The sequence below is a fragment of the Hoplias malabaricus genome, chromosome 2 (genome assembly GCF_029633855.1).
Source record: "Hoplias malabaricus isolate fHopMal1 chromosome 2, fHopMal1.hap1, whole genome shotgun sequence".
NCBI classification, from domain to species: Eukaryota; Metazoa; Chordata; class Actinopteri; order Characiformes; family Erythrinidae; genus Hoplias; species Hoplias malabaricus.
This window is the reverse complement of record NC_089801.1, coordinates 66,776,805-66,804,680: the sequence shown is the minus strand read 5'-3', so window position 1 is coordinate 66,804,680 and position 27,876 is coordinate 66,776,805. Positions and strand designations below refer to the sequence as shown.

The window sequence follows — 27,876 nt, the reverse complement described above, 5'->3', positions numbered from 1 at the left end:
AATACTGCATTTAACTATTGTGCTATTGGAACTTTGAACTAAGCTACTATTAAAACAACACTCGCTACTATTTTAACTTAAAATGACAGGGTCTCTGTTGTATCTACTCCGGGCTCTGCACTGCAGAATCTACAATATGTTCGTCGTGGAGGAGGGTAGGATTTCAGAAAAAAATGTTGGACAAACAAGTTTTTACACATTATTAGACATCCGTGGTTTTAAACAGTTTATATTATATATAGACAGTGTATATATACATATTCACACACACACATAAAGATATGTTTAAACATGTCACCCCAAGTTTATTTCATTATTGAGGATTTATTTTAAACATTCAAATAAATATGACTTTTCAATTCACCTAAATCACTGTAATCCACAACATATTTCACAACTTTTAAGGTTTGTTTCTGTAAATGTAAATACAAAAGGAGAAATCAGACATGTAACAAGAAAATAGGTTTTGGAAAGCCAATGGAAGCAGGAACAGGGACAAATTAAGCTAAAGTCTGCAGCAGCAGCAGATTGGACTGTGTTTTAAACAGAAACAAAACAAACTGTGGCCTTTTTTTTTGTTTGCAATGAGCGTGCACTGGACTCAGACTGGGTCAGTCAACTTTTCCCTGCATTTCACTGTCCTTATTCCAGATCTCCTCGTACTGCTGATCTATGCCCAGATTTTGTTTTATTAGATAAAGTTTGGGTTCCTGAGGGTCCATGGTTTTAGATCAGGTCAAAGTAGCAAATTCAGACAGTTTTGTAGTGTTATATAACAAAACTATATCTGTAAGTTCTCCAGCATCAGCTACATCTGTATTCATATCAAAATGCAGCTCCTGTTACTATCTCCTTCCCTAAATATCCTGGTATTTACAGCAGAAATTGCACTGGCTTGTGTTATATCTGAAGGAGGACAGTATGAAGATTTACATTTTAATTTACAAGTATGTTTGACTGAAGTGTTTACAAACATGTTTCTCATTAACGGATGGAATTCAGCAACTGCCCACTGGCTTCTACTATGAGCATATTTCAAGTTCCTAGTGCTTTTCAAACTCCCTGTGATGGGCTAGTATCCTGCTCCTGCCATGCACCCAGTGGCTTCAAGTGTGCTCCAGACCCACCTCAACCCTGAAGAGAATGTAGCAGTTACAGAAGATGCTTGAAAGAATAAATGAACAAACGAATGAATGATTTCAACGGTATCACTCTATATTCCCAGCAGGTCTTTTTTAAACTACGTTTCCCATAAGACACTGGCTATTGGTGGGTTTTGGCCAAAGACCAGACGCCTAAAACAACAAACACCAGCAAAAACAAATGCTGGGCTGCAGGCCACTTCAGTTCTACTGCTATTCTGTGGTCACATCACATCAAGTCCACGTTAGGAATTCTGACTCTACACTCGGCTCTGAACGGGAGGAATAAGTGGAACTATTTTGTACCCTGTGGAAAACTATACAGCTGTCGAGAACATAAATGTTGTCATAGGAATACCACCAGACCCTCTGAATAACACGGTCTTTAAGAAGGGGAATTATACATTTTGGCCCTTTATTGAACCCTTCTATGAATTGTTCAGTAAATTAATTAACCCTTATATGATTTGCCACCCCATATTACTGCCTACTCTCTATTGAAGTCATGGTTTTGTAGACTGCCATCACCCATTCTCAGATTCTTACCCATTTGTCTTCCCATTCACCCCCCAATTGACATCGTTCTACATTGTCCCCACTTTCACAAAATATATATTTACTTTGTTGTATGTGATTTTACATGATTTAAAGCAGCAAGCAGGATGATGGTGTTTTGTTGGTGGACATGCTCTGCTCTTAACACTCAGAAACACTCCAGAATAAGCAGCAGGTCAGTACTCATCAGATGTTAAAGGGAAACGAAGCGTCCCTTCCTAATGTCCAGTTCTCATCGCTCCAGAGTGCCCATCAGTGGCTCAGTAGCAGCCAGGAAAGAAGCCTCAAACTCCAGGTCTGAAAAGCGTGCGACGGACTGTCGTGCTCTCCGCCGGATGTCCAGTCGTGTGCTGGGTGTGAGGTTGAGGATCCGCTCCATGACCTCTGCGTAGCTGTCTTCATCATCAGCCAGAAAACCTGTCAGACCACCATCATATGGCACCACAATGTCCAGCTTGGGCCCACCAGACTTGTGGGCCAGGATTACTGTTCCTGCAGCCATGCACTCTACCACACCTAAGACAGGGAGACAGCAAGGTGGTGATGGGAATTCATGCACACATCATGACTATGTTGATCATGTGACAAGTCAACTGCAGTTCTTACCAATGCCGAAATGTTCATTCCACATGGTGTGGAGGCCGACTGTAGCCTCCACCAATTCCTTCTTCAGCTCTTCAAAGGGAATGTTGAGTTTGAACTCCACTCTGTCACCGACACCCAGCTCATGACAAAGCCCCCTCAGCATCCGAACCCTTTCCTCGTCTTCCTGGTTCCGACATCCACCAATCAGCACCAGTTTCACCGACTCCCTCCCTCCAGGCTCTGCCCCTTTCTTGTCTAGAAGTTTTCGGAAAGCCTTGATCTGCAGCTGGTGGTCCTTCTCCGGACGGAACTGGGCCACGGACACAATAGAGTGGCACTTCTTGCCTCCGTCCTTCCTCTCCTTCTTCTCCTCCTCCTCCTCCTCCTCCAAAGGGACACCGAGGAATGCCTGGACGTCACAGGGTGGGTAGACTACACTGGTTCGGTTAGGGGCACGCCACAGTGCCAGGATGTGACCCAGCGTCCAGGTGGAGTTGACCATGACCACATCGCTACAAGAGCCGGCCAGCCCATACAGCAGGGCAAAGGCACAGTAATATATCACCTTAATAGCACTCAGTACAGGGTTGTTGCTGATGTAGTCTGCATTGTTGAACCTAGAGATTGGACAAGAAAAAAATACTGATTTCATGCGTCTTTAAGTAACATAACGCCAACTTAAAAATGTTGAATGTCTAAAATTACTGGATGCTTTTCAACAGCCCACAGGTGTTTCTGGTTTGCACCACATTGACTTAAATTAAAATATGGCTCCAAAAAAAAGTACAGATAAAGGAATCAGTACTGGTATTAGCATTGATTTGTATTGATACCTACACCAGCTGTACATAGCAAATGTGTATGTTAAGCATGATAAAACATTAAATAAAAAAGTGCCAAAATAATCAATGTAGCTTTTGGCTTGTAATTCATAATGAGAACCTGGGATTCCTCTCGCGGACCACAGAGAGCATGTCTGTGCTGATGGTGGGGTAGTGAACGTAGCTGCCCACTCTGCAGCCTCCCAGATACCGGAAAACCGGCAGGGTGAAGGCGTAGCCCATGGAGTCTATGTAGAGATCTGGAGTAAAGGACGTGAGTGCCTCCCAGCCCAGGAAGAGTGAGCCGAGGCTCTGCCCCAGCAGAGTGAAGTGTGGGTAAAGATTGGCCTCCACCAGGAGCCGATGTTTCAGGAAAACGAAGCGAACGGGACGTGGAAGACGGATGTTAAAGCGACGACGAGCACCATCCAGAATCTGCTCCGCCGTAACACCCTGGTCTCCGGTGTAGACCACAAAATCCACATCCTCAAACCTGGGATGCAGCAGGGAGAGGTGGGTTAAATTCATCAGATCAATACAACAGGGTCACACTGTCTGTGTGGTTTTGGATATGAAACTCTTATAATTGTAAGTGTTTTTGGGTTTCAATTTCATTTTAATCTTCATATTCACCAGGTACAGTTCAATAAACTGTTACTATAAATGTACACAAGGCTAATGTTCTTTTACATCTTCGAAATTACTATTTAAATGATCAATTTCCCATAAACAACCCATGATGAAATAAATGGTGGTTCTAAGTTTTATTACGTAACAAGCAGGGGGCATATGTCAGCATTTTGTTGTATGATTTTAATATTAACGTAGCTTTTATTAACATATTTAATGCTCAGTATTATTATTATTATTATTATTAATATTTCTGTAACCACTCCATCCTCATCAGGGTCAGGGTGGATATGGGGTCCACCTGGACATCTGAACTTTTTACAAAGCTATTTTAAAAACTGTTTAGAGGTTAATACACTGTACAATTAATTTATTACAATAAACCTCCAGGGACCTGGAGGTTGTGGGTTCAATTCCCGCTCCGGGTGACTGTCTGTGAGGAGTGTGGTGTGTTCTCCCTGTGTCCGCATGGGTTTCCTCCGGGTGACTGTCTGTGAGAAGTGTGGTGTGTTTTCCCTGTGTCTGCGTGGGTTTCCTCCGGTGACTGTCTGTGAGGGGTGTGGTGTGTTTTTCCTGTGTCTGCGTGGGTTTCCTCCGGGTGACTGTCTGTGAGGAGTGTGGTGTGTTTTCCCTGTGTCTGCGTGGGTTTCCTCCGGGTGACTGTCTGTGAGGAGTGTGGTGTGTTTTCCCTGTGTCTGTGTAGGTTTCCTCCAGGTGAATGTCTGTGAGGAGTTGGTGTGTTCTCTCTGTGTCTGCGTGGGTTTCCTCCGGGTGCTCCGGTTTCCTCCCACAGTCCAAAAACACACGTTGGTAGGTGGATTGGCGACTCAAAAGTGTCCGTAGGTGTGAGTGTGTGTCTGTGTTGCTCTGTGAAGGACTGGCACCCCCTCCAGGGTGTATTCCCGCCTTGTGCCCAATGATTCCAGGTAGGCTCTGGACCCACCGCGACCCTGAACTGGATAAGCGCTTACAGATAATGAATGAATGAATTTACAACTATCTCTGTACTAAGCCATCTTTTGGTAGGCCTGATCGTCGCTAACACACAGAATATTAATTCATTTTTGATGTTCTACAGCTTTTATTAGTTATTTGAATAATCACTATACACCTCTCTGCACACATTGCTGAAAAGGATGTTGAGATTTTAATGAGATATTAACAAACGTGACCTGTACCTATTCTGAAGGGCTCTTATAGCACACCACAGCACTCTCTCTCCTCCTCCTCCAGCGTTACAGTATGGGTGGAAGAAAGCCACAGCTGGTCGTCCATCTCGAGATCTCCTTGCTTTTCTGTTGGACTGGAGCCATGCTCGCACTCCAAAAACCAGCAGAAACAGCAGACTGGTCAGAACCAGACATAGACAAAAACATGGCAACAGAAGAGACCACAGCAACCTGCAAAACACACACAAATAAAATGTATCTCAGCATGGGATCTGGTCATATGTCAGTGCTGTCTAAACAGAGATTTCATAACTGTTTTTGCTGTTTTAAATAATAATGAATTAAATCACGAAGCATATTTATAATCATGCATTTGCATCAATTAGCCATTACATTCATTATGTCCATTCTCTCAGCTCCACTGACCATACACCTGCCCTTTGTAGTTCTACTTTTACAGACTGCAGTCCATATGTGGCTTTTCTTACTTTGTTAGCTCTATTTTCACCCTGTTCTTTAATGGTCCCCACATGACCAAAACAGAGCAGGTGTGATTTGGGTGGTGGATCATTCCCAGTGCTGCAGTGACACTGACATGGTGGTTGTCACACTGGTACAAGGGGATCAGACACAGCAGTGGAGAGGTAGAATAATGCACCAACCAAAAACATCCAGCCAAAAGAGTCCAGAGTCAGCATCCAGTGTCCACTGATGACTAATACAAACTGTGCAGGCACAGATGAGTTACTGTCTCTGACTTTACATAAACAAAGTGGACTACCAAGGTAGGTGCGTCTAACAGAGTAGACAGTAAGTGGACACAGTGTCTACAAACTCCAGCACCACTGCTGTGTCTGATCCACTCGTACCAGAACAACACACACGAACACTGCACCACCACATCAGCATCACTGCAGCGCTGAGAATGAGCCACCACCCAAACCATACCTGCTCTGTGGTGGTCCTGTGAGGGTCCGCACCATTGAAGAATAGGGTGAAAGTGGGCAGACAAAGATTTACGAAGTGAAAACGGACAAGGAATGTAGGGACAATGAGGTGGAGTTGAACTACAGAGACTTGCAGGACTATGGCACAGGCCACATACCTTGTCTACTGACTTCTCTGTAATTCAATTCCAGTAAATACATTTTAACAGTGGACTAATAACTTCAGAAGTGTGTCCTCTGTAGAGGACTGTACCCTGCACATTTAGAGAAACAGCTAAAAATTATATACACGTCCCTCCCGGGTTTAAAACAAACCTAGTTGGACCTGAAGTCCATTCATCCCGTAGACATTAATAAACATGGGGACAGGAGACTGAGTCTGCTCCTCCCTGAGTTAGTGTAAATACACACACACACACACTCGTTCACCCTCTCTGCTTTCCCCGAGAGTGTGAGTGTTACCTGATTAAATCACACAGACACAGAGAGAGATGATCGTGTCCAGACATCTTTCCTCCAAATGACAACACAACACTCTCCGTTTCTTCCGCGCTACGCTGCTCGGAGTCAGTCTACGGCCCACCGCGGCCTCTGCGCCTCCTGCTGGACTGGAGGACCACCGGGGACAAAGTACAGTACCCCCAAGTACCCGGACACTTCTCCAGCCCTGTCCCCTTTTTCCTGAATTATCAGTCTCTCCCCTCTCTTTGAAAGACTAGCTTTGAATCTGCTCTCTCAGAAAAACTGTCACTGTTACTCCTAGGCATTACCCAGGCATGGATTAAGCCTAGTCCTGGACTACACTGCATTTTGAGTTGTGATTTCCATTGAAGGGAAAATATAGGCCAGGACTAGGCTTAATCCCTGTCTGAGAATCCACACCTTAGATTTCACACACTCAATTTCATTTCCAGGACTTTTATTTTGCTTTTTTTATTTTGCAAATTGTATAATTAAAGTTTACTAATGTTTTTTGTCTCTGCTTCTGAAGAAGAGAATGTAACGTACCTTTTGGGAACACAGCTGGACTTTAACATCACGGTTATACATTTAAAGGAACATTATCTTTAGTGAACAATAATATACAATGCTGTACAAAAGTCTCAGGCACAGATTATTATTATTATTATTATTATTATTATTATTATTATTATTATTATTATATTTAAAATAATTAGCCTTCTCAGTAAGAGTGGGGCTTGCAGTACAAAATCAAGTGAATATATGATTTCAAATATTCTCCTTGACTATATTTTATAAGATAGGGACAATGAGATTTTGGTCTTCATAAAGTCCGCCATCATCTCATTTGTTTTGATCAATTTGAGCTTGAGTTATTCCTTGCTCATCAGTCCTTAAAGCCATTAATCACACAGCCCTGTAGTGTGACTCCTGCCGACCTTTGACACACCCAGCGACAGCGGTTTATATATACTTATCAAAATATATTTAGACATTTTCTGTATGATATAAATGGGACTAATCTGTATAAACATAATTATAACTGCATATATTTGCATAGTCATATTCTGAATATTTGTTAATTTACTTTTATAATTCAGTTTTTTTTATCTTTTCATATTTTTTTTATATAGAAATATATAGCATTAGAAAGGCACACTAGTCCTTGTTGGGGGAGGAAAGCAAGTTTATCTTGTAGCTAATGTCAACAGTCCTAAATCAATACTGTCCATTTTCTCTCTGTAGAACAAATCTGTGTTATGTGTCCACAGAACCAAGATGAGGCCTCTTAATTTTCTGACTTTATTAATATGTTTCCATAGTATTATACGGAGCAGTGATGGCACACACAACAGTACAGAACAGTAAGTACATCTGTTAACTTTATGTTTCTCCTGCTGAAATGTTTCACGTTTCTACCGCATTTTGTAAAGCTGTATTAATTCAATCGCATTTGTTTTCAAGTAATTTATTCTTAAATATTTGCATAAAGTTGTTGACTGCAGTTAAAACACTTGTCATATTAATGTAGAAATGTTATGGTTAGTGTGAAACACAATGTACATTTCATGGGCAAAGTTCAAGAGGAGGTTGTTTTTACAATGGATCTGGAGCCGTAAACAACCTATTCATTTCCAATGTTGTGACATATATATGGAAATTATGTTTCATTTATTTTAAATTTATATATTTTATTCAGACCTTTTCAAATATACAAATGCCACAAAAAAAGAAAAAATATTTTACCCTTCTCGAAAACAGTGACAGAGTTCTTTCCATCACAGCAACCACTGAAGAACAAGTGAATGTGGTAAAAAATATATCCAGCCATAACCAGGTATGAGCCACCCCCCCCCCCCCCCCCACACACACACACACACACACACAATAACTCCATATTTCATGTATTTAAAATCAGTACATCATTTACATTACTTATTTTAGGAGGTCTTTTTTAACAGTTTAGCTGAAATATTTTGTGTTTGAATAATGTCAAAAACAATGTGAGGTAGCTCTTCTTTGTAATGAAATTTTGCTCTGTATCAGACAGTGCTCTGGCAGCCGGTTTCTCCAAATTTCATCAAAATAAAAACACAAGTCCATCTGTACGTCCATTCGGGCAGTGTGAAACATGTCACTGACCTGCTGCACAAACATAAGATCACCTACAGGTACAGGACATAGACTAATTATGCTATTATGGCGCAGCTACCTGAACTTTATATAATGCTAAAGAGTACCCACTAGTATCCTGCATTTGTTAGATGTGTTTATGACTATTTGGATTATAAAATATGTGTTGCTTAACATTAATCAGAATAAGGCTGATTGATTAATGCTAACTGTGCTAACTGCTAGCTTGCAAGCTCCCTGCTAGCAAAGCTAATATTTTGAGGGGTACTCTTAAGAAATCATAACAGTGGCAAATTTGAAGTCATGAAATGATTTAAAATGTAAATATATTACACAGAAAACCATTTAACTTTTTTTCATAACAACTGAGTAAGTACTAGCTTGAGAGAAAAGTCAATTACAATCATTTTATCTCCTTGTTTTACTGTTAGAATTTATCAGCTACAAATTTTCATTTAAAACATGTAGAAAAATGTCGAATCATTATTAAAATAATATAACATAATAAGTCCTGGAGGTGAAGCACAGTTCATCAATATAGATCTCAGATATGATGTGGTCTTTCTACAGTGTTTTGCTGGAAAACACACAGGATCTGATCGAGCAACAAACCAGAAATGAGACAACAGACCCTCGAAGTGGTGCTGTAAACAATGAGAGATATTTCTCTTTAGAAGATGTAAGATCCTACAATTTAAGAAATGCATACATTTTCCTCACAAAAATAACTACATCACATTAGACATAAAAAAGAAATTAGGTTTAAATTTACTGTACTGTGAGCTTTGAATCTACATGGCTGTTTTTAGGTTTACTGTCATTCCATTTTATAAACAGATCTATTTTTGGATGAATAAAACAAGCCAAGAGCATCCAGACATGGTGAAGATAATTTTTATTGGGTCGTCATTTGAGAAACGACCTCTTTTTGTTATGAAGGTAAATATTAGCATCCTTTATTGCTGATAATCAGTATTTTAGACGTTTTCCACATAATTTTTCTTAACATTATATTTAAATGATCAATCATTTAAACTTTGACTGCACTTACAAATATTTTAGAATCCATTGTGAAGTGGATCCAAAGTGTTTCTCGGTTGGTTTGTTGTTGTAGTTGTCAGGGAAGCGGCCAGCAGTGGATAAAGCCATGTGGATGGATTGTGGGATTCATGCTCGAGAATGGATCTCTCCTGCTTTTTGCCTGTACTTCATAAGATATGTAAGATCCAAACCAGGTGTATTATTAAACAGGAATTACTCAGCAGTGCCACTTTTTTATGACATGATGTCAGTCACAAATTGAGGTTCATATTTAGTAACATATTCTGATTCAATGATAAGTAAAAGGTTTCTAAATATAAATGAAAGACTATATTCTGCACTTTTCTTAGGCTCTGGAATATTACAACCAATATAGTGACATCACAACAATGTTGAACAAGATGGACATTTACATTTTGCCCGTCCTAAATCCAGATGGTTACAAATATACATGGACAACTGTAAGTTAATTATCTTTAATATTGGGAATGATAGGGAGATATGTGCATTTGAAAACCCATATATAGGGTGAGTCAAAAGTTGCAGGACACCATTTTATATGAGTACCACAGCAAGTAATGTATGAGGCTATGTCTGAAACATGGCCGCCATCTTGAATGCCGTCATATTGGATCAAGGGCAAGTTTTCCAGTGGGAAGGTGGTCATGTAGTGTATCAAAAAAAAAGGGTGCCCTGTGACTTTTGACTCACACTGTATATTTGTTTCTAAAACAAATTTCATATAGTATATAAACATTATTTATGTCTCAGAACTTTTCTGTTCACTCTCCAGTCCATATATAGCCCATATAATGGAACTAAGCTGCAGCAACTGTTCATTTTGAATTAATTGTGCAGTATACATCCCACTACAGTTTGGCCCCTCTGGAGGTGTACTTTAGCCTACCTTGTGTTTTTTTAATGAGACCCAGCACAGTGCAGCCAATCTGAAAAGTGATCATTAACAAATGTTAATTTTAACAGAACCGCATGTGGAGGAAGAACCGGTCTGTGAGGGAGGAGAACGACTACTGCACTGGGGTCGACCTGAACAGAAACTTTAATGCCAACTGGTGCAGTGAGTGCTAAAATACTTTGTGCTGTTTTCTCATAACTACAATCTCTCATCAAGCATCGTAAATTTTGTACATGAGTATGTAAGGGTGCGGGCTGAGTTCCATTAGGTGCATTGCATTTAAAAACTCCCACTGCTGGTTAGCTACAGTTAATCTCTCAGTTCAATTGCAAAATTAAAGAGGCAAAATCTGTAAAAATGAACAAACATACTTTAGACACCAAACTTGCAAACTTGTTTCATTGACTACATTTGAGGTAACATTTTGTGCATTTTAAATGTTACTGTATTGCTTTAAAGGGCCATTCCTGTTTATGCACTCTTTATATCTAAAACCTACCTTTTTCTGTTTCTGAACACCATTCAACTTTGAAGCGGAGGGAGCGTCCAGTTATCCATGTTCTGAGATTTACTGTGGTCAGTACCCAGAGTCGGAGCCGGAGGTGGAAGCTGTGGCCAAGTTCCTCCGCAGCAACAAAGACACCGTCAAGCTATACTTCTCCATCCATTCCTACTCTCAAATGCTGCTCTTCCCTTACTCCTACACATTTGACCTGGCCCAGAACCATGCTGAACTGGTGGGTGCTCAACTCCAGACTTCATGATATATATTGTACTATATATTACTTTTCAGTGACTCGGATCTATGTGACATAGTTATAAATAATTGTGTGTGTGTGTGTGTGTGGACTCTTTCACAGCTTGAACTTGCAAATGAAGCCGCCTCAAAAATACGCCGTTTTTATGGAAAACAGTATAAAGTCGGTGCTGGAGCAAAAACAATATGTAAGTTTGATCAAGCTCTATTCTGAACATAAATTAAATGTTCAAACTGTTACACAATTGTTACCCATATTATACTAAGTAAATTTGACTGCCTAGCCTCAGCAATGGGTGCACTTGCATTAAGCTAATGAATTTCTTGTTATCACAAGGGAAATTTGAATGTTATGCAAAAACTGAATGCAAAATGAAAGAGAAATAAAAAGTAGAATAAATCTTTGTTTTTTTTTTTTTTTTCATTCAACCAGTCAAACTGCTGTCTGTAAGCAGGGAGGAAAAAGAGTTTGGTGTATAATCAAGTTTTTTGTTTGCCATATGCCTGATTAAACATTCATTTAAATACAAAACAAGCAGAACAAAATAGCTAAGGGACAGTTATGTAAATATGAAGTAGGCCTTATTTTAAGCTTGTGCCACAAATGACACTGAATAGTGTTTATGTTAAATGTAAGTTACTCACTGAAACACAGAACAGATTAGATTAGGATATAATAGTATACACTGGAACAGAATAATATAGAACAGAATCAATTTTTTGTTGTGTCTTCCCCTTCTGTTTCTTCAGATTTAGCTCCTGGGGGCTCGGATGACTGGGCCTACGATCAGGGGATTAAATACTCCTTCACCCTCGAGCTCCAAGACCAAGGAAAATATGGCTTCCTTCTCCCTCCGAATATGATCTCCAGTGCCTGCAACGATGCGCTTCTTGCCGTCAAGTCCATAGCTCTGCGTGCTCTTCAAAAAATTCCCTGAGACTACTTAATGGAGAAGAGGACACTCTGTCATACCTTTTGTGTGATTTGTGTTTTGCAGCCACAGATATTACATTTCTGTTAGATTAAAGATTGCCAAAATAATTGTGACTAATTTCCTATTCAACCTATTCCTATTCCTATTGCAGCCTTTGGAAAAATGCTAATGTAAAAGATTCTAACTTTTCATTTTTGTTTGTGAGTGTAAAATGTTTTTAACTGTGATTTCTTAATCACTATAATCACTGATTTGGCCAAGGTTAATGAAACGTGAATTAAGAGATTTTTGGTAAATTATTAAAAGAGAAAAATTACTTTGAGCCATCCCACCCACCCAGAGTGCAAAGTCATGAGTGCTTTGTTGATCTTATTGGAAATTATATTTCCTTTAGTTGGATTAAACCAAGTTTCAGATGGTTTAGGGCATCACCAAGGATCTAACTCCCAGTCTCCAGATGATAGATTCGTTAACTGTTTACAGCTCCCTGAAGATATTATTTAAAAGCAATGCTTAGACACACCACATGAAAACCGTTTATGTGATAGCAAATGAAAAAAAAAATTAATTAATTAATTAAATAAAAAAAAAGACAAGGTTAAACAGAGAAAAACAAACAATCATGGAGAAATAAGAGTACTGTTTAAATATTGGAAATGAGAGATAAAAAGAGCAAAGAGGAAAAACAGCAAAAATCCCTGTGCTCCTAATTCCTGGATTCATACTGAAATGAGAAGAGGCTCAAATCATTTTCAAATGAACAGGCGCTGAAACCGGTTGTTCTGAACAGGGCTATTTAGACAGGAGGGAGAACGCTGCTGAGGTGTTTAACCCCTGTGGGATTTTGACCAACGCAGGTCACAGTCTCAGTCTTCGCTTGTGGAAAAGGAGAAGAATATGTGTCCTTATAATTTCCCACACGAACATGAACGAAGACACTGGACTCCATCGTAAGTTTTTTTTTTTTATTGGGATGATGACCCTGGTAATTTTTCCTCATGGTGGCTCACTTTGAGGGCCCGTAGTGCTCTCCACAGCCTGAGGTGGGCGCTGAGTTTGGAGCTGGGGAAGTGTTGTAGTTTCTACATCTCGCATCACCATGAAGGCGGCGTGGGGAGATCCGCTGAACCCGCTACAGGAGAATTACTGCTACTTATAGAGAGATAACCGTCCCTATAAGTCTGTGAAACTGGACGCGGTGCTTAAATACATTTCGGGTGAGAGACTTTTATCTGCTTTCGAGTGAAGGCGGTTGAACCTGTGCTCTGAGGCGCCTCCTGTAGTTTAGGCCTCAGAGCGACTGCAAGTCCATTTAGGCACCGATTAGAAGGACATTATAGCGTGTATATGCTGTGAAAATATTAAATTGCACGAGAAATGGGGTTGGATGCTCCTGAGACTTCGCCGTGGACCCTGGTGTATAAACTAACGTCGGTTGTTTACCGACGTTACCCGCGTTTGCGTTATTTACCTCCACTGATTCTCCTGAAGCGACACTCTCTGACGTTTAAACACACTTTGTTTCACAACAAACTATTTTAATGGCTCAATAAATCCACACACTGAATTACAATCACATCTGAAAGAGATTTATCCACGCATCACGAGTTTAGAACCATTTACCTGCTCCTCAGAGCTCAAATTACCGAGTGTCTGAATAACTCGTTTGAATTATCCCTTCCACCTTAAATGGCATTGCAGTTACGTTACCGCGCTGCGATTTTTAAGGTGGAGTGGAGAGTTCTAGTAAGCACCTTATATGTGCGGCTGCGTTCTTGTTAGAGTCCTTACTTCCACCTTAAATTGTGCAGCAGTTCACTACTCTCGCTGTGGTGTTTAAGGTGGAGGTGATACAAAAAAAAAAAAAGCTGATTTCAGTTTTGTACGACTGTGTTTTGAACAAAGAATTGATTTGTCCTTTGTAACCGTGATATAGTCTACAGAAAACAATAGTGTGGTGATATTTGTAAAGAGTATAGCTACATTGTTAAAAAAATTAAATGAACACGGTTATACTCACCAATTAATATAAAGAAGTGGGAAATTAATAAAAAATGAATCAAAAAGTCTTCATTGTGTCATAAATTAACTATCACACTATCAAAATAAACACTGACCAGAAAAAAATATATATTCATATTTGCTGTTTCACTAAATCCCATTTACACTGCTTTCTCTGAAGCTCTGCAGAATGTCCAAGATCAGGCGGAAGGTGACAGTGGAGAATTCGAAGACCATTTCTGAGAGCAGCAGCAACACGACCACTCCATCTCGCCGGCCCAGCGTTTTCGAAAGACTCGGACCCAGCACGGGCAGTAATGCTGCTGAAGTAAAGTCAAAATCTATACATTTGCTTTATCTTCTGATGTGTTTAACTATTCAGTGCTGTTGCACCAATGTCAATCTGAAAAGAAGCAGTGGGCTGTGTCTTGGAGGAAAAATAGGTTTGCTCACTTCCTTCATGAGGCTGGTGGCAGTGTGTGTGATAAGAGTGATATTCACTGGTGGAATTGGATATGACAAATAATAGGGCAAATTATTTTATTAAGAGATAGTGTTTAACTAGTGAATTTAAAATCTTTTAACTTTCAGCAGACCCACTGTAGAAATTGGTTGAAGACAGGAAATTGCAGTTACGGCAACACTTGTCGCTACACCCATGGAACCCCTTCAAGAGGCAAAGGTTTTTCTGGAACATTCAGCAGGTGGGGCTGCTTTTGATTTGTAGAAGTCATAATAAAATAGATGGGCGCCTTGAATATTAACGCTGTCTTAAATGTTTGTGTAGGTCTGCCGAGAGGCCCACTGGGGATCTCCGGGAAAGAATGAAGAATAAGAGACAGGATGTTGATGCAGACACTCAAAAAAGAGAGGCAGACGAACCTACTTCACCCACAGTTAGAGTAAGATCAGTTCAAACGATCACCCATTCAGTGTTTTATTCAGGGCCCGTTGAAATGTATGCAGAAATATTTCTACATTGGTTAATGCAACCTTTAGAGTGTGAATTTGTAAATCCATGTAGCCAAATGAAAGTTTTCTTTGTAAATAGCAGAGAGATTCATCCCGAGGTAGACACAGAGAGAAAGAGGATATAAAGATTACTAAAGAACGAACCCCAGCCAGTGAAGAGGAAACAGAGTGGGAAGCCAATCGCGAAGGTCAGAATCCTCACATGCACCATTACATTTGCACTGTTTACATAAAGAATCACAGAAAATCTATTGAAGTATATGAAGATGTATTTGGACTTGTGCTTGAATAATGAAGTCTCTTCACTGGTGTCACATGTGTTCTCTTTCGGTTTCATACCTGTGACCATCCTCCCTTTAGACTCAGATAACGGTGACTACGACTACGAGTTATCCCTGGAGATGAAAAGGCAGAAGATCCAGCGGGAGCTGATGAAGCTCGAGCAGGAGAACATGGACAAACGAGAAGAAATCATTATCAAGAAAGAGGTAGGATGCCCTACCACTAAGGCCTGTTTAATCAAAATAAACTGTGTTTGCAAAGAAATATATCATTGAGATGATGAAAGAGTCAGGTAGACTAGTTTTGTTTAACAAAACTTATTTTCGAAACAGGAAACCATGAACAAAACCAGGACAGGCAGTACTTCCAAAGAGCGGGTAGGTCAGCTCACACAGCATATTGTTTCAGAAAAAAAACCCCTGAGTTTGATTTCTGAATTAGCCCCTACATCTGAGCTATAATCTAAATATACTACTGAGCTTATTTAAAGACATTCACTGCTTTACAAATTCGATCTATTAAAAAAATAATCTTTAGAGATATTGCCATTGAGACTATAGTTCATAAAGTTGAACAATGTTTGATTATAGTTAATTGACTTTACTGGTTTGTCTTGGTGTATTGTTTATATGTTCTGTGTGTTTATTATATATATATATATATATATATATATATATATATATATATATATGAATTATTTGTCCGGTTTAGGGATCTCCTGAGCGATCCAGCTCCAAGGGCTCACCCTCATCCCGCAAATCTGCAGGCTCCCCAAAACGCAAGGCTTCTGGGAAAGCAGGCTCATCAGGCAAGAAAGAGAAGAAGTCTTCCACCTCCTCTTCCATCATCTCGTCTCCTACAGTGGAGCAGAGCAGGCCTGAGGAGGCAGAGAGCAGGTGAAGAAATTAATTAGGATGTGAAGTGTGTATATATGAAGATCCTCGATTGTTTCATAATCTCTTGTCAAATGAGGTTTCCATTCTGATGTTTTATGGAAAAAAAATAGAGTTTTTATAGATAATATTATGTTATACAATGTCAGAAACATAAATGTTTCTGAAATGACTATTGAATAGCCTTGTTATTGCTATTTAAAAAAAAACAAAAATTATTGTTGATCGTTAAGTACATTTTTAGGTAGCTTACTTTTGCATTTTGCTGTTACCTTCTCTTCTACTTCAAAATGGTGTTTAATGCTCAGAAAGCTGTAGGTTGACCGATTAGGGTTTTGGCAGTAAAACTAAATGACTATTGTTTGAGCAGATCATCCAAAACTGGACACGGCAAGAAGAAGGGGCCGCGGACTCCCAGCCCTCCGCCTCCTGTGCCCTTGGACCTGCCTGTGGGAGGCAAAAAGCACAAGGGCAAGCACAAGAACAAGGAAAAGAGTGAGGATAAACAGAAAGAGGCAAAGGAGCGTGGCAGGGACACTGAAAAGCACAAGGAGAAAAAGGAGAAGCGCAGGTGTGGCACCTCTGCAGAGAAACTAAATTTGCAAATGATTTGCTGGAAAGGCTTATTTTCTCTATTTGCACCTATGAAATCATCTGCTTTTATTGCATACACAAAGCACATTGTCCTATGCCGGTTTTAATCAATATCTATCTGATGCCAGTATTTTAAGCAGATATCTGCTGACTGTCAGTATAATTCTGATATTTTGCATTCCTGTGTAAAATAATGTTTTTTTTAAACTTCACTATCATTGCAGGGACCGTTCTGACAGTTCCCACAAGGCTAAGCGCTCCGTGACATCAGAGGAACGTTCAGGCAGCGTGTCGTCCCCCAATAGAGAGATATCTCCCCAAACAAGAAGGAAGTCCGCATCCCCCAAAGCTGTCAGTCAGAAACAGAGTTCACCCCAAAGGTGAGCAAACGGGCACCAGGCACTCAGCAAAGACTGAGGCTGTCTATACCTCTTTTCAAATTGAAGCCTAGTCATGGACTGAGGGTCTTTTAAAGGAGAGTGTGTTGTTTGAGTGTTAGAATATCTGATATACGTCTCTGACCTTATATAGACAAATATAGCCTAATATTAATGTAATTTGTATTATTTTGCCCACCAATGATATATACAACTGTGTACAGAGAAACTTTGAGAACACGTATACAAAAAAAGTTAGTTATCCTGATTTTTCTCCTCTTTCAGGTCCCGTACCCCGCCCCGTCATCACCGCAGTCCCTCCCCAGTGTCACGCCATCACCACTCCCCCTCCTCCCACTCTGGCTCCTCCCATCAGCGCCACACTCCCTCCCCACGTCGTCACAGAGGTTCTGCCTCCCCATCCTACCAGCGCGACCTTCCTCCATCCTCATCCTCGCCCCCTGCTACTCAGGCTTCTCGCCATTCACGTTCTCGCTCGCCCCCCACCCCCCACAGGGAGGCATCCCCTGTCTGCCGTGGGCGCTCCAGTCCTGCCTCGAGACATCACTCACAGGGTCGGGAGAGGGGGAGGAGTGAGAGGAAGAGGAGCCCTGCCCAGGAAAGACGCCATGAAAGCAGAGATGGTAGGAAAGAGTAGTCTGGAGGATATATGAAAGTCCATGACCATATTTTAGGTGTTGTTCGGGACTCTGTGGGTGTTCCATGCTTCATGGTAACTTTTTTTTTTAACTCTCTCTCTCTCTCTCTCTCTCTCTCTCTCTCACATATCCAGAGAGTCGTGGCAAGCGAGAAAAGGACAGCGTTCGTAGTGATCGTGGATATGAGGCGGATCAGAACTCCTCACGAGATGAGCAAGGGAGTCGAGACAGGGATCGCCGCACTGACCGTGAACGCAGAGAGACACGAGATGATCGTCAGCATCGTAACCAAGGAGACGCCAAGGAAATACGGGAGTCACGCACAGCGGAGACCAGAGACCGCTCTGGCAGAGAGTCACTGGAACAGCGAGAGAGAGACAGAGACAGAGAGAGGGAGCGAGAGAGAGAAAGGGAGAGAGAGAGGGAGCGGAATGACACACAAAGAAAGGAGGACACTTCGGCGCAAGAAGAGAGGAGCTATGGCAGAGGACATGGCAGAGAGGAGGGCCGGAGCGAGAGCAGGGCAGAGATCAGGAATGAGTCACGGCAAGAAAGGACAGGCAGAGGGAGAGGACGAGCAACAGAGGCCACTGACAAAGGTGAGAAAATAAAGCCGAAACCAAGTAAAGAATTTCTTTATTGCTGTTGGAACAAGCTTTGTAACTCCAGAATCATAAGGGAAGTGTCAAGTGAATGATACAGCAATAAAACCTATTTCAACGGCACTACATCAGACGGCCTTTTTAGTACGGTGAGTATATATGACTGCACTGATGATGGATACATTTATTAACACTCTTCCCTCCCCCCAGGTTCAGCTCGAGGGTCTCGTGCATCACAAGGTGACAGCGGGGGCAGTGGTGGTCATGAAAGTTGGGATTCTCGCAGCAGTGGGCTGAGAGAGAGGAGCACAGAGAGAACCACTGAGAGAGTGTCAGAGCGGGACCGCTATGATAACGACAGGCAGCGTGGCGAGCAGACCAGGGACTCGTCCTACGACCGACGAGGAAGTCACGCTGACCGGGATCGTCGTGATAACAGGGACAGAGGTTAGGATTTAACTCTGCTGCCGATACAGTAAACTCTGACTAGAACATATGTCTAATACACTGCCAGATACATATGTCTAATACTCTTCTAGTACACTGCCTAAAAATATGTTCATTTACACATTTAATTAATGCATATATTCATGAATTTTCTATTTTTAGCACAGTGTCAGTTAATGGGTCAGAGTGAATTAGTAAAGTGTCTTTTATTTTGTTATGGAATAATGATATTATTAATTATTATTATAATTAATTTTTTTTACAATTCTCAGTCAAAAAAATCTGCTTCTGTGTTTATCAGATCAGAGAGCGCCCTCTCCCAGCCGCCACCAGAGCCGCAGCGACGAAATGGAGCGGGAAGAGAGGAGAGAGGAGCGCAGGGGTGAACGAGGGGAGTCTGACAGACGAGAGGAGCGTGGGCGCGAGCGAGAGAGAGAACGAGAGAGGGAGAGAGAGAGGGAGCGTGAACGAGAGAAGGAGAGGGAGCGAGAGGCAGAGAGGGAGCGGGACCGGGCCAGGGAGAGAGACCGTGAGAGAGAACGAGAGAGGGAAAGAGAGGAACGAGAGAGGGAGCGGGAAAGGGAGAGGGAGAGGGAGGAGAGAGAAAGAGAGCGAGAACGAGAGAGGGAGGAACGAGAGCGGGAACGAGAGAGGGAAGAGCGTGAACGAGAGAGGGAGCGTGAGAGGAAAGAAAGGGAGCGAGAGAGGGAGCAGAGAGAGAGGGATAGACAGAGGGAATGGGAGGAGAGGGAGAAATGCAGGGAGGAGAGGAGGGACAGGAGAGAAGAGTCGCGGGATGAGCGCTTGGGACGAGACAACCACAAAGAACGAAAGGGAAGGTGAGTGTATTCAAAGTAATAGTGTCAGTATACCCAACCAGCTTTCTTTAACTAGCACCAAAAAACAGACGCACCAGCTCTGTCTCACCCTGTTCTCACTCTTTGAAAGAGAAATTTACTTTTCTGTTCTCGCTTTATTTGTGCAGAAAATTAACTTTTATTCTCATTGTTTTAGTCTCCTTAACCCTATGATGTTCTTATACACGCTGTATAGTAGTAGTATATTCTTATTTATTTACTGATCATAATCTCTGCCTCCTTTTTCATTCTCTACATTCTATCCTCTTGATTTTAAAGTTTTCCGTGCTCAGGTTTTGAAATGGGTGGGTTTTTAACAGTTTGAGAGTGTCTCCTGGTTCTGTGTCTGCCCTCCTCATAGACTGTATACGGCCCACCTACTGGGAGAAGCCTTCTACAGGAAAAACAGACACGGAGGACATTGGTCATACTGTGGTCATTTAAGTTTTGTTTTGAAATGGAATATAGGAGACTACTCAATGTAGGTTCAGATATTGGTTCCCAGGTCGTCCCACAGCGTCTCTGTACAGTGGGAGCAGGTGGAATACAAAGCAAACCCTGACGTGAAATCAGTGTGATACCCTGGACGTTTTTCCACAATTTAGGAATCCCGTCCGTATGCATATTTCACATTTCAGAAAGAGGAAATGTCCTGGAAAAACAAAAATTTACTGCTCCTGTTTTTGTGTTTTAAATAATGAACACTCTTAACACACTACGTCTCTGTTTTAGTGGTCGCAAAAGGCATCGTGTGGAGAGCAGTCCCAGCCCACGCCCCTCTCCCAAAAAATTACGGGAGTCTAGCCCTGCAGAAAGTGATGGTTACAACAGTACTGAGGAGAAAGGTACCTGCTAACTTAGTTTAACTGGTATTTGGTTTCCTGTGTATTAATGACCAAATATGAGAGCTGAGCTTGGAAATTTAAGACGTATATTATGTATTTATGCTTTTTCCCTCTGTTTGCATAGGTGATAAACACAGACTACTGAGTCAGGTTGTGCGTCCACAGGAGCCATGCCGCTCTCCTCCACGCTTATCCACTGAGGACAAACCCCCCGCTCGCTGGAGGGAAGACGAACGCCGTGGGGACAAGAAGGACGTTCGCAGCCGACACGAGGAAGCGGAAGCTCGTGCGAGAGTGACAGAGCGCCGTGGGGATCATGTTCCAGAGATACCTGCCGCTGCCGTGCCTTCTGAAACTCGAAGAGTGAAAGATCAGAGAGATACCACCTCTCCACCCCCAGCTCCGGCCAGCCCTGAAGGACGGGATTCCGCTGTTTCAGCTGTCCACGAGGAAGCCAAGAAAAAGACAAAGTCTCAGAAAAAGAACCTGAAAAAGATCAGGAAAGAAGAAGAGGGGAGTGTTGCTGGACCCGCAGAACGTTTTAACCCTGAACTACCTCTTCCTTCATCCTCCTCTGCCCCCCCTGAGGCCCCCCGGACACTTGTATCTCCCCGGAAGATTGGCAAGAAGAAAGTCGTAGAGCGTAAGCGTAAGCGCTCACGAGGTCCTGAGTCTGACATTTCTGAGGACGAGCAGGCTGCCCAGCACCCAGTCAGCAAGAGACGCCGGGGCCCTCGCACACCTCCACCCATCAATAAAGAGGACCTCCCGTCCCAGAGGGCGCTCATGGCTGGACGCCTTGCTGCAGCCCCTCCGCTCAAAATGGACACACATTTCAGTGACTGGTCTGACGAGGATGTTCCAGAGCGGGCTGATCCTTCCACTACTTCACTTCTAGGTCAATATTAATATGTGGATAGTTCTCTGCAATTTACTGTTGACATTAAATGTGCTACAGAAGAAGGGACATATTATTTACACACTTTTTATGTGCAATAATTGTAAATGCAAATTTGGACGTTCACCAGCTTATGAGAACTTTATAAAAATAGCTTTGGGTAAAAGTAGTAGTGATTAATGTAGTTGTAAAGTACTGCATTGATTGACCACATTAGTCAGGAGTATTGAATTAATATTTATTAATTAATATCAGGAGAATTGAGAGTCTGTGTTGCATTAAATTGCGTTAATTTTAATCAAATGGAGTTTATATGAATTCAGTTATTCACTTTCCTGTTGTGAATACAAGCCTCCTAATAATCTTAACAATTTCCTCTCCCAACAGGTGAGCGACCTCCAGATCGGTTGCTCCCCGCTGAGCTACCTCCCAGAAGGGGCAGAAACATTGCACCCCTGTTGCCCGATCCGCCCATGTTGATGCAGACTTTACCCCTGCAACCTCTTCTGCCCCAGCACATGCTACGCAAGCCACAGGAAACCCAACTGCAGCAACCTCAGCCGCAGCGCAGTGGCAGCATGGGCAGCAACCAAATTCGAGCGTCCTCCCGAAGGATCCGATCTCCTTCTAGTGACTCCGCCCACCGCGCAGAAGAAAACCAACCGGGGGTGCGTTCACGTCGTGGACGCATGATTGCAGGAAACTCCCGTGACCGGGACAGAGAACGGGAGCGGGAGAGGGACAGGGAAAGAGAGAGGGAACGAGAAAGGGAGAGAACAGCAGCAGCCAATGAAACAATGGGAGGAGAGAGGAAGTCGAGGATCGACCAGCTTAGGAGAGGAGAGCCCAGTCGCAGCACCTCATCGGGTGAGTATCACTTTGTATTTAAATATTTGTGTGATTTTTGTTGCTTTATTGCCAAGTGGTGTGGTGTTATATTATAAAACTGCTACAATGTATTTACTGGAGTTTTTGTTACTGTGCAGATCGGCAGGACTCACGAAGCCACAGCTCAAGACGCAGTTCTCCAGAGTCGGAGCGTCAGGGCCGTTCTCGTGCTGGCTCTTACGACAGTCGTGAGCGTGAACGGGAGAGAGAGCTCCCGTTTGAGCGGGAGAGGAAGGATCACCGGCAACCACAAAACCAGCCACCTCCAGCACAGCAGCGCGACTGGGAGCCAGAGCCACGGGAGTGGGTTGGCCGAGGGCGAGAACCTCTTCTACTGCGTGGCAACCGGGAGCCAATTCGAGAGCGGGACCTGAGAGAGATGCGTGAAAGAGAGAGACTTCTGCCTGAAGGGCTGATGGCACACGAACGCCTCGACCGAGACCGTGGGGAAAGAGAAAGGGACAGAGGAGAACGAGAACGAATGCTGCCATTTGACTTCCCACTACTAGGGGACCCCAAGAATCGGACGGAGTTGAGGATGGAACGAGGAGATTATGAGCCTCTGCTACCCAGGGAAGCTCTAATGGACATGGACAAACCCAGCACTACAGAGGATCCACACACGCAGACAGAGGCCTGTGAGACAGAAAAGGTGGACAGCCTTGATGGTGAGAATAATATATCTTTGTGGTGATTATATTATTCTGAATTAAACCCCTATACCAATATAGCTCTAGTATAGAACTCCCTGATTCAAAACCTGTTGGCTTAGTGGCAAATCTCAACTCAAGCATTGTTTGGGGCTTCTCAAACTCTACTAAACTAAACTTTTTGTTCTTGTTTGCTTCAGAAGAGGATGATGGGAAAGGAGAGGATGTGCAGTCTGTGGTGTCTGGTGGTGAGGAGTATGAGCCCATCAGTGATGACGAGCTGGATGAGATCCTGGCTGACAGCCAAAAGAGAGACGAGCAGCAGGATGAGGACAGGATTTCAGGTAAACACGCACACATCAGGAAGCTGAGTCTATGTACACTTTATGGGAAGTGTGGAGATAACCTACCGTTCAGGTTTTTAATCTACGCCCCATACACATGCAATCTCCATAGACTAACAGTGAGTCATGCTCAGGGTCTATTGACTTTTATAGAATGACAGCTTTGTCCGTTATTGAAATTTCTGCTCTGCTAGTTTTGTTGTAAAATGGCAACTTCTCGGTGCAATACAACTCTGCCACAATCTGGCAAACCATTCAACTCAGAATCAGAGTGTTTTTTTTTTTTATGTCCATGGTAGCTGTGAATGATTATGACCCTAAAATAATATCATGATATTTCAGGGTATTTTGGTGGTAATTCATGGCCATATGACAAAACACTGAAAAATACTTTATTAATATTAAGAACACACTATTGCAACACAATTAATGTTATATTAATATTAATACATTCATTCATTGTGTGTAAGCGCTTATCCAGTTCAGGGTCACTGTGGGTCCATCGCTTGCCACGAATCCTTGGGTGCAATGCGGACACACACCCTGGAGGGGGCGCCAGTCAAAATCACTCCTACACTCACACCTACGAGCACTTTTGAGTCGCCAATCCACCTACCAATGTGTGTTTTTTGGACTGTGGGAGGAAACCGGAGCACCCGGAGGAAACCCACGTAGACACAGGGAGAACACACCAAACTCCTCACAGACAGTCACCCGGAGGAAACCCACGCAGACACAGGGAGAACACACCACACTCCTCAGACAGTCACCCGGAGCGGGAATCGAACCCACAACCTCCAGGTCACTGGAGCTGTGTGAATGAGACACTACCTGCTGCTCCACCGTTGTACACAATATTAATTATATTAATTTAATTACTTAATATTTATTAATAATATTAACAGCTTCTCTCATATCATTCATAACTGCATGATGTCATTACATAAACATATCAGAATATCACTATTACGATACTGATTTATTTTATTTTTTTTAATCATAAAACTGATGACGATATTATTGCGAACAATACGATACGGCACAGCCCTTGTCCATGGAGCTAATACAGGTATGATGGTCAGGTTTCCACATATTTTTGAACCTTTTAATACAAACTTGACTGCACATCACACACTTGTGTTTCTTGTGTTGTACATCATATTTAATCTGTTTTGTTTTTGGATGGTTGTTGCACTACTGACATTTCTATAATATACTTCCCACAGTAAAGAAAGCTGTATGAGTGGTCAATTTTAAAGGGAAAATTCAGTTTATATTACTGACAGAACCTACTGCTAATTTGCTAACTCACTACTAACTCAACTCCCCATTCTTGTACTTTAGGGCCATTGGATGTGATTGATGTGGACTGGTCAAGTCTGATGCCGAAGAAGAAGCAGGAGCAGCGTACTCCAGGGGCAGCACTGCTCAGATTCACACCTGGTGCTGTGCTCCTGCGAGCAGGGGTCTCGAGGCGACTTGCTGGACCCCACCTGCTTACACGTGTAAAAGAGGTCTGTGCCAAAGAGTTGGAAGATGCAAAAGGTGAGTCTCTAAAGACAAATTAATATAAATAATTTTTAAAAATCAGAAAAGAAAATGAAAAATTTTGTCTTTAAAAGTATATTAATTAAAAATGTAATAATTTAAAAGAATATGCTTCTTTATTTACGCACCAGGCTTTCTGAAATTACCTGAAAAATAAGCTTTATCTATTTGTTCTTCTCAGATGCAGAAAAGCTGTTTGAACATGACCTGGGTGCGCTGAACATGGCTGCCCTCAACAGAAGGACGGAGAGGTCAAATCTGTTGAGGAACCTTGGGCCTTGCTGTAAGGCTCTGTGTGCCCGCAGGGACATCGCCATCCGCAGGCAGCTCCTCAAAAATGACAAGGTAATTATTAGGTTTAAGTTAATATTTTGGCCATTTTGATGACTTTATGGTTATAAAATACAACCTAGTGTGGCATAAAGTTACAGCTTCAAAATTATGGTGATGTTTTACTGACCTGCAATAGGGAGAACAGAGCCTCTGTTGATGCTCCTCTGAGCTCAGCACTGTGGAAACTACACTGTATGACTTTGAGGAGGGTAGAAATCCACCACTTAACCTTTGATATCACGACAGTGTTGAAAAAATTAACTTACTCTTCAGCTGAATGGTGAGCCTAGAAGCAAAATAACAAATTCTACCTAGTGTTGCTTTAACAGGCGGGGGGAAAAGAAGAAGAAAATGTCTTCAGAGGGTGTAAGAGAATTATACCGTTGTCATTCTTATCATTTACAATTGTTCTCTGTAGGATTTACACCATTCAGATGCAGATTTGTCACTCTACAGAACATAACATTCCCCTAAAGTAGTGTTTTAGGTGAAAGTAAAAGCATTTCCGGCTTATAATGCAGGTTAATATAAACAAATTGCTATGTGAAACTGTATTATATTCCGTTTTTTGTTTGTTTTTTTTCGCGCATATTTTTAATTTATCAGCAAACATTCCCAACGGGCAAACTGCTCTTTTTCATAACTGTGAGGTAGAAAATGTTAGTCACATCCAGAACCACACGTAAACATTATCGTGTACAGCTATTGTGTACGTTATTTGGCGTGTGTCCAACAGCTATATAAAACGTCCACTCAGTCACTTTATGTATATGGACGCATAATTCTTGTTTACAAAACGACTTTTGTCTGTTTAATGAGGTTTTTCTTTTAATATATTCTTCTGTCATTATGCAGGGGACAACCAAGCAGATTTACACCAGTGCACCAGTCGTAGACCAGGAGCTGCTGCAGCTCAGCGTGCGTCTTTTTAAAAAGAAAATGGCCGCTGGGCAGGACAAGGCTGAGCAAGCTCCTGTGGCTAGCGCCCCGGCCGAGGTTTGTGTGTCTTGAGACACCCCAGGGAGTAAAGAGCATGAAAACTGACTTAGGATCAGACATGGCTGTCTTTAACTCATTTTGCCGCCTACTGTTCTACAACACTGAAACTGTTTGTAAGTCAGTGCTTATGGAGTATGGCTGACTCGGGCTCGGGAGTACAGCACCATAGAGACTGGTATAATTCTAGCCTATGAAGATACTGTATAGCTTTTGCCAGCCAATGGACTTTGTTTTCTGAGTGTGACAGAGACATGTGGGAGAAGGGGTCAAGGTCTTGCTGACGTTTAATGTTTTAGAGAAACTTTTTTTTTTTTTTTTAAATTCAGTTTTCATTTATACTGCGTTTGCTTCTTGGTTGTTTACCGTAACATGTATGTGTATTAGAGATGTGCATTAAAGTGATCTCATCTTTGTCATGAGTCCCATCTTTCTTGCTTTTATTACTTTTTTTTTTGCTGTATTGTTTTAAGAAAAAAAATAATTCTTGTCAAGGTTACCTTACATTTCAATTCATAAAGGATTGAAATGAAGGAGTTTGACAGCTTAAAATCAAAGATAAATCTATATATGGATGGACAAAAGACTGCCTTCCTGACTCCTGGCTTAAGGTTTAAAATATCCAGTTAAGTGTAAGTATAACAGTAATGTTTCTGTAGGTTTATATACCAAAAAAGAATTCATTTATATGAAGCCATTTTACAGGCTCCTTTATTTTTCAATTTTAAGTTTGTTTCTGTTTCTTAAGATGGCCCCCTGCAACGGCCCTCTTTTAAAAAGCAATCCATAGCTGTAATGTAAGGGGTCTGTGGCTAAACCACTGTTAGCTGTGTTAGTGAATATTTGCCGGTGAGTTGATTTTATCACGTTTATTTATTTACATCACACAGTTCTTGCTTTTCTTTATATAAACCAAGGTTGGGATGTATCGGGATGAAAAACAGCTGTTAGAGGTACAGTCTCATGAACTTTGGTTGTTTTCTTTTCACTTAAAAACAAAAAAAGATTTTTTTTTTTTATAAGGTAAAGGGTGCCCAAACTAAAGCATAAACTATTTAAGGTTATGAGGAAAAATAAACATTGTGAATATGAATTTATCAGTATTGCCCATGCTGTAAATCCCACAAAGATTTTCAAAATATCACAGATGTTTTTTTTGTTTTGTTCCCTCCCACAAAAATGTTAACTGAAGATGCTGTCTAGTTGATGCTATTCTGTTGATGTTGTAATAACAGATTTATGTTGTGTATATCAGTAGTTAAAAAATATGGTTAGATTTAGTGCATCACTGTGTGAAATGTTAATCACTGTATACATATTTTTTTTTAATATTTTTTACTGTGTATTGTGTTAGTTAGGTTAGTGGCAAATATAGACCCGTTACTGGAGTATTTGTATTTTAAAGTATTGATGGGTTTGTAATTTCCCTCTATATTTACTTCTGTTATTTTACTAGAGTATTTACACTATTCTATTGAAGTCTTTTTCTGACACTTGGTGGTGGCGGGGGTGATGAGTAATAAGCCGATTTGTAAGTGTGGACACCATCTGAAATAAAATAAGGCATGTGGACATGTTTAAATATGTTCTTTGCATT

At 41.6% G+C, this 27,876-nt stretch overlaps 3 protein-coding genes across 6 annotated transcripts; 2 read left to right on the top strand and 1 right to left on the bottom strand.

Annotated features, from left to right (window-relative positions):
- Nucleotides 1-286: 286 nt before the first annotated feature.
- Nucleotides 287-6,710, bottom strand: alg11 (ALG11 alpha-1,2-mannosyltransferase). Its single transcript, XM_066648833.1, has 5 exons — nt 6,312-6,710; nt 4,912-5,133; nt 3,225-3,596; nt 2,304-2,899; nt 287-2,213 (listed from the first exon to the last, which is right to left on the bottom strand). Exons 1-5 carry the CDS (start codon nt 6,356-6,358, stop codon nt 1,930-1,932), a joined length of 1,521 nt encoding a protein of 506 aa, XP_066504930.1. The 5' UTR covers nt 6,359-6,710; the 3' UTR covers nt 287-1,929.
- An 852-nt stretch (nt 6,711-7,562) lies between these two features.
- On the top strand, nt 7,563-12,432 carry cpb2 (carboxypeptidase B2 (plasma)). Its single transcript, XM_066661030.1, has 11 exons — nt 7,563-7,675; nt 8,073-8,148; nt 8,358-8,482; nt 9,015-9,123; nt 9,282-9,383; nt 9,559-9,663; nt 9,836-9,946; nt 10,470-10,563; nt 10,936-11,138; nt 11,262-11,346; nt 11,909-12,432. The coding sequence occupies exons 1-11, from the start codon at nt 7,590-7,592 to the stop codon at nt 12,094-12,096; spliced, it is 1,284 nt and encodes a 427-aa protein (XP_066517127.1). The 5' UTR covers nt 7,563-7,589; the 3' UTR covers nt 12,097-12,432.
- Nucleotides 12,433-12,767: 335 nt separating this feature from the next.
- zc3h13 (zinc finger CCCH-type containing 13) lies at nt 12,768-27,816 on the top strand. Of its 4 annotated transcripts, none has more exons than XM_066661029.1 (22): nt 12,768-13,043; nt 14,276-14,422; nt 14,686-14,798; nt 14,882-14,996; nt 15,146-15,254; nt 15,427-15,554; nt 15,681-15,725; nt 16,060-16,244; nt 16,612-16,812; nt 17,060-17,215; nt 17,498-17,856; nt 18,006-18,470; nt 18,684-18,920; nt 19,222-19,759; nt 20,510-20,622; nt 20,747-21,520; nt 21,908-22,387; nt 22,507-23,076; nt 23,262-23,402; nt 24,747-24,947; nt 25,132-25,295; nt 26,139-27,816. In XM_066661029.1, exons 2-22 carry the CDS (start codon nt 14,285-14,287, stop codon nt 26,292-26,294), a joined length of 5,388 nt encoding a protein of 1,795 aa, XP_066517126.1. In that variant the 5' UTR covers nt 12,768-13,043; nt 14,276-14,284; the 3' UTR covers nt 26,295-27,816. The 4 variants fall into 4 exon arrangements, with proteins under 4 accessions (XP_066517126.1, XP_066517125.1, XP_066517122.1 ...); XM_066661028.1 differs by having other exon boundaries at nt 12,771-13,043; nt 14,689-14,798; nt 23,259-23,402; XM_066661025.1 differs by having other exon boundaries at nt 12,771-13,043; nt 23,259-23,402.
- The last annotated feature ends 60 nt before the right edge of the window (nt 27,817-27,876 follow it).

Excerpts from the sequence above, each read along its gene's own strand:
- alg11 (XM_066648833.1), bottom strand. The coding sequence starts at position 6,358 with ATGTCTGGACACGATCATCTCTCTCTGTGTCTGTGTGATTTAATCAG. Across the intron at positions 5,134-6,311 it reads TGTCTGTGTGATTTAATCAG|GTTGCTGTGGTCTCTTCTGT; the intron begins GTAACACTCACA and ends TGTGTTTTGCAG. Across the intron at positions 3,597-4,911 it reads ATAAGAGCCCTTCAGAATAG|GTTTGAGGATGTGGATTTTG; the intron begins GTACAGGTCACG and ends GCTGCATCCCAG.
- zc3h13 (XM_066661025.1), top strand. The coding sequence starts at position 14,285 with ATGTCCAAGATCAGGCGGAAGGTGACAGTGGAGAATTCGAAGACCATT. Across the intron at positions 15,726-16,059 it reads GCAGTACTTCCAAAGAGCGG|GGATCTCCTGAGCGATCCAG; the intron begins GTAGGTCAGCTC and ends TGTCCGGTTTAG. Across the intron at positions 18,921-19,221 it reads TCGTGATAACAGGGACAGAG|ATCAGAGAGCGCCCTCTCCC; the intron begins GTTAGGATTTAA and ends TGTGTTTATCAG.
- cpb2 (XM_066661030.1), top strand. The coding sequence starts at position 7,590 with ATGAGGCCTCTTAATTTTCTGACTTTATTAATATGTTTCCATAGTATT. Across the intron at positions 9,384-9,558 it reads GACCTCTTTTTGTTATGAAG|TTGTCAGGGAAGCGGCCAGC; the intron begins GTAAATATTAGC and ends TTGTTGTTGTAG. Across the intron at positions 10,564-10,935 it reads CTTTAATGCCAACTGGTGCA|CGGAGGGAGCGTCCAGTTAT; the intron begins GTGAGTGCTAAA and ends TCAACTTTGAAG.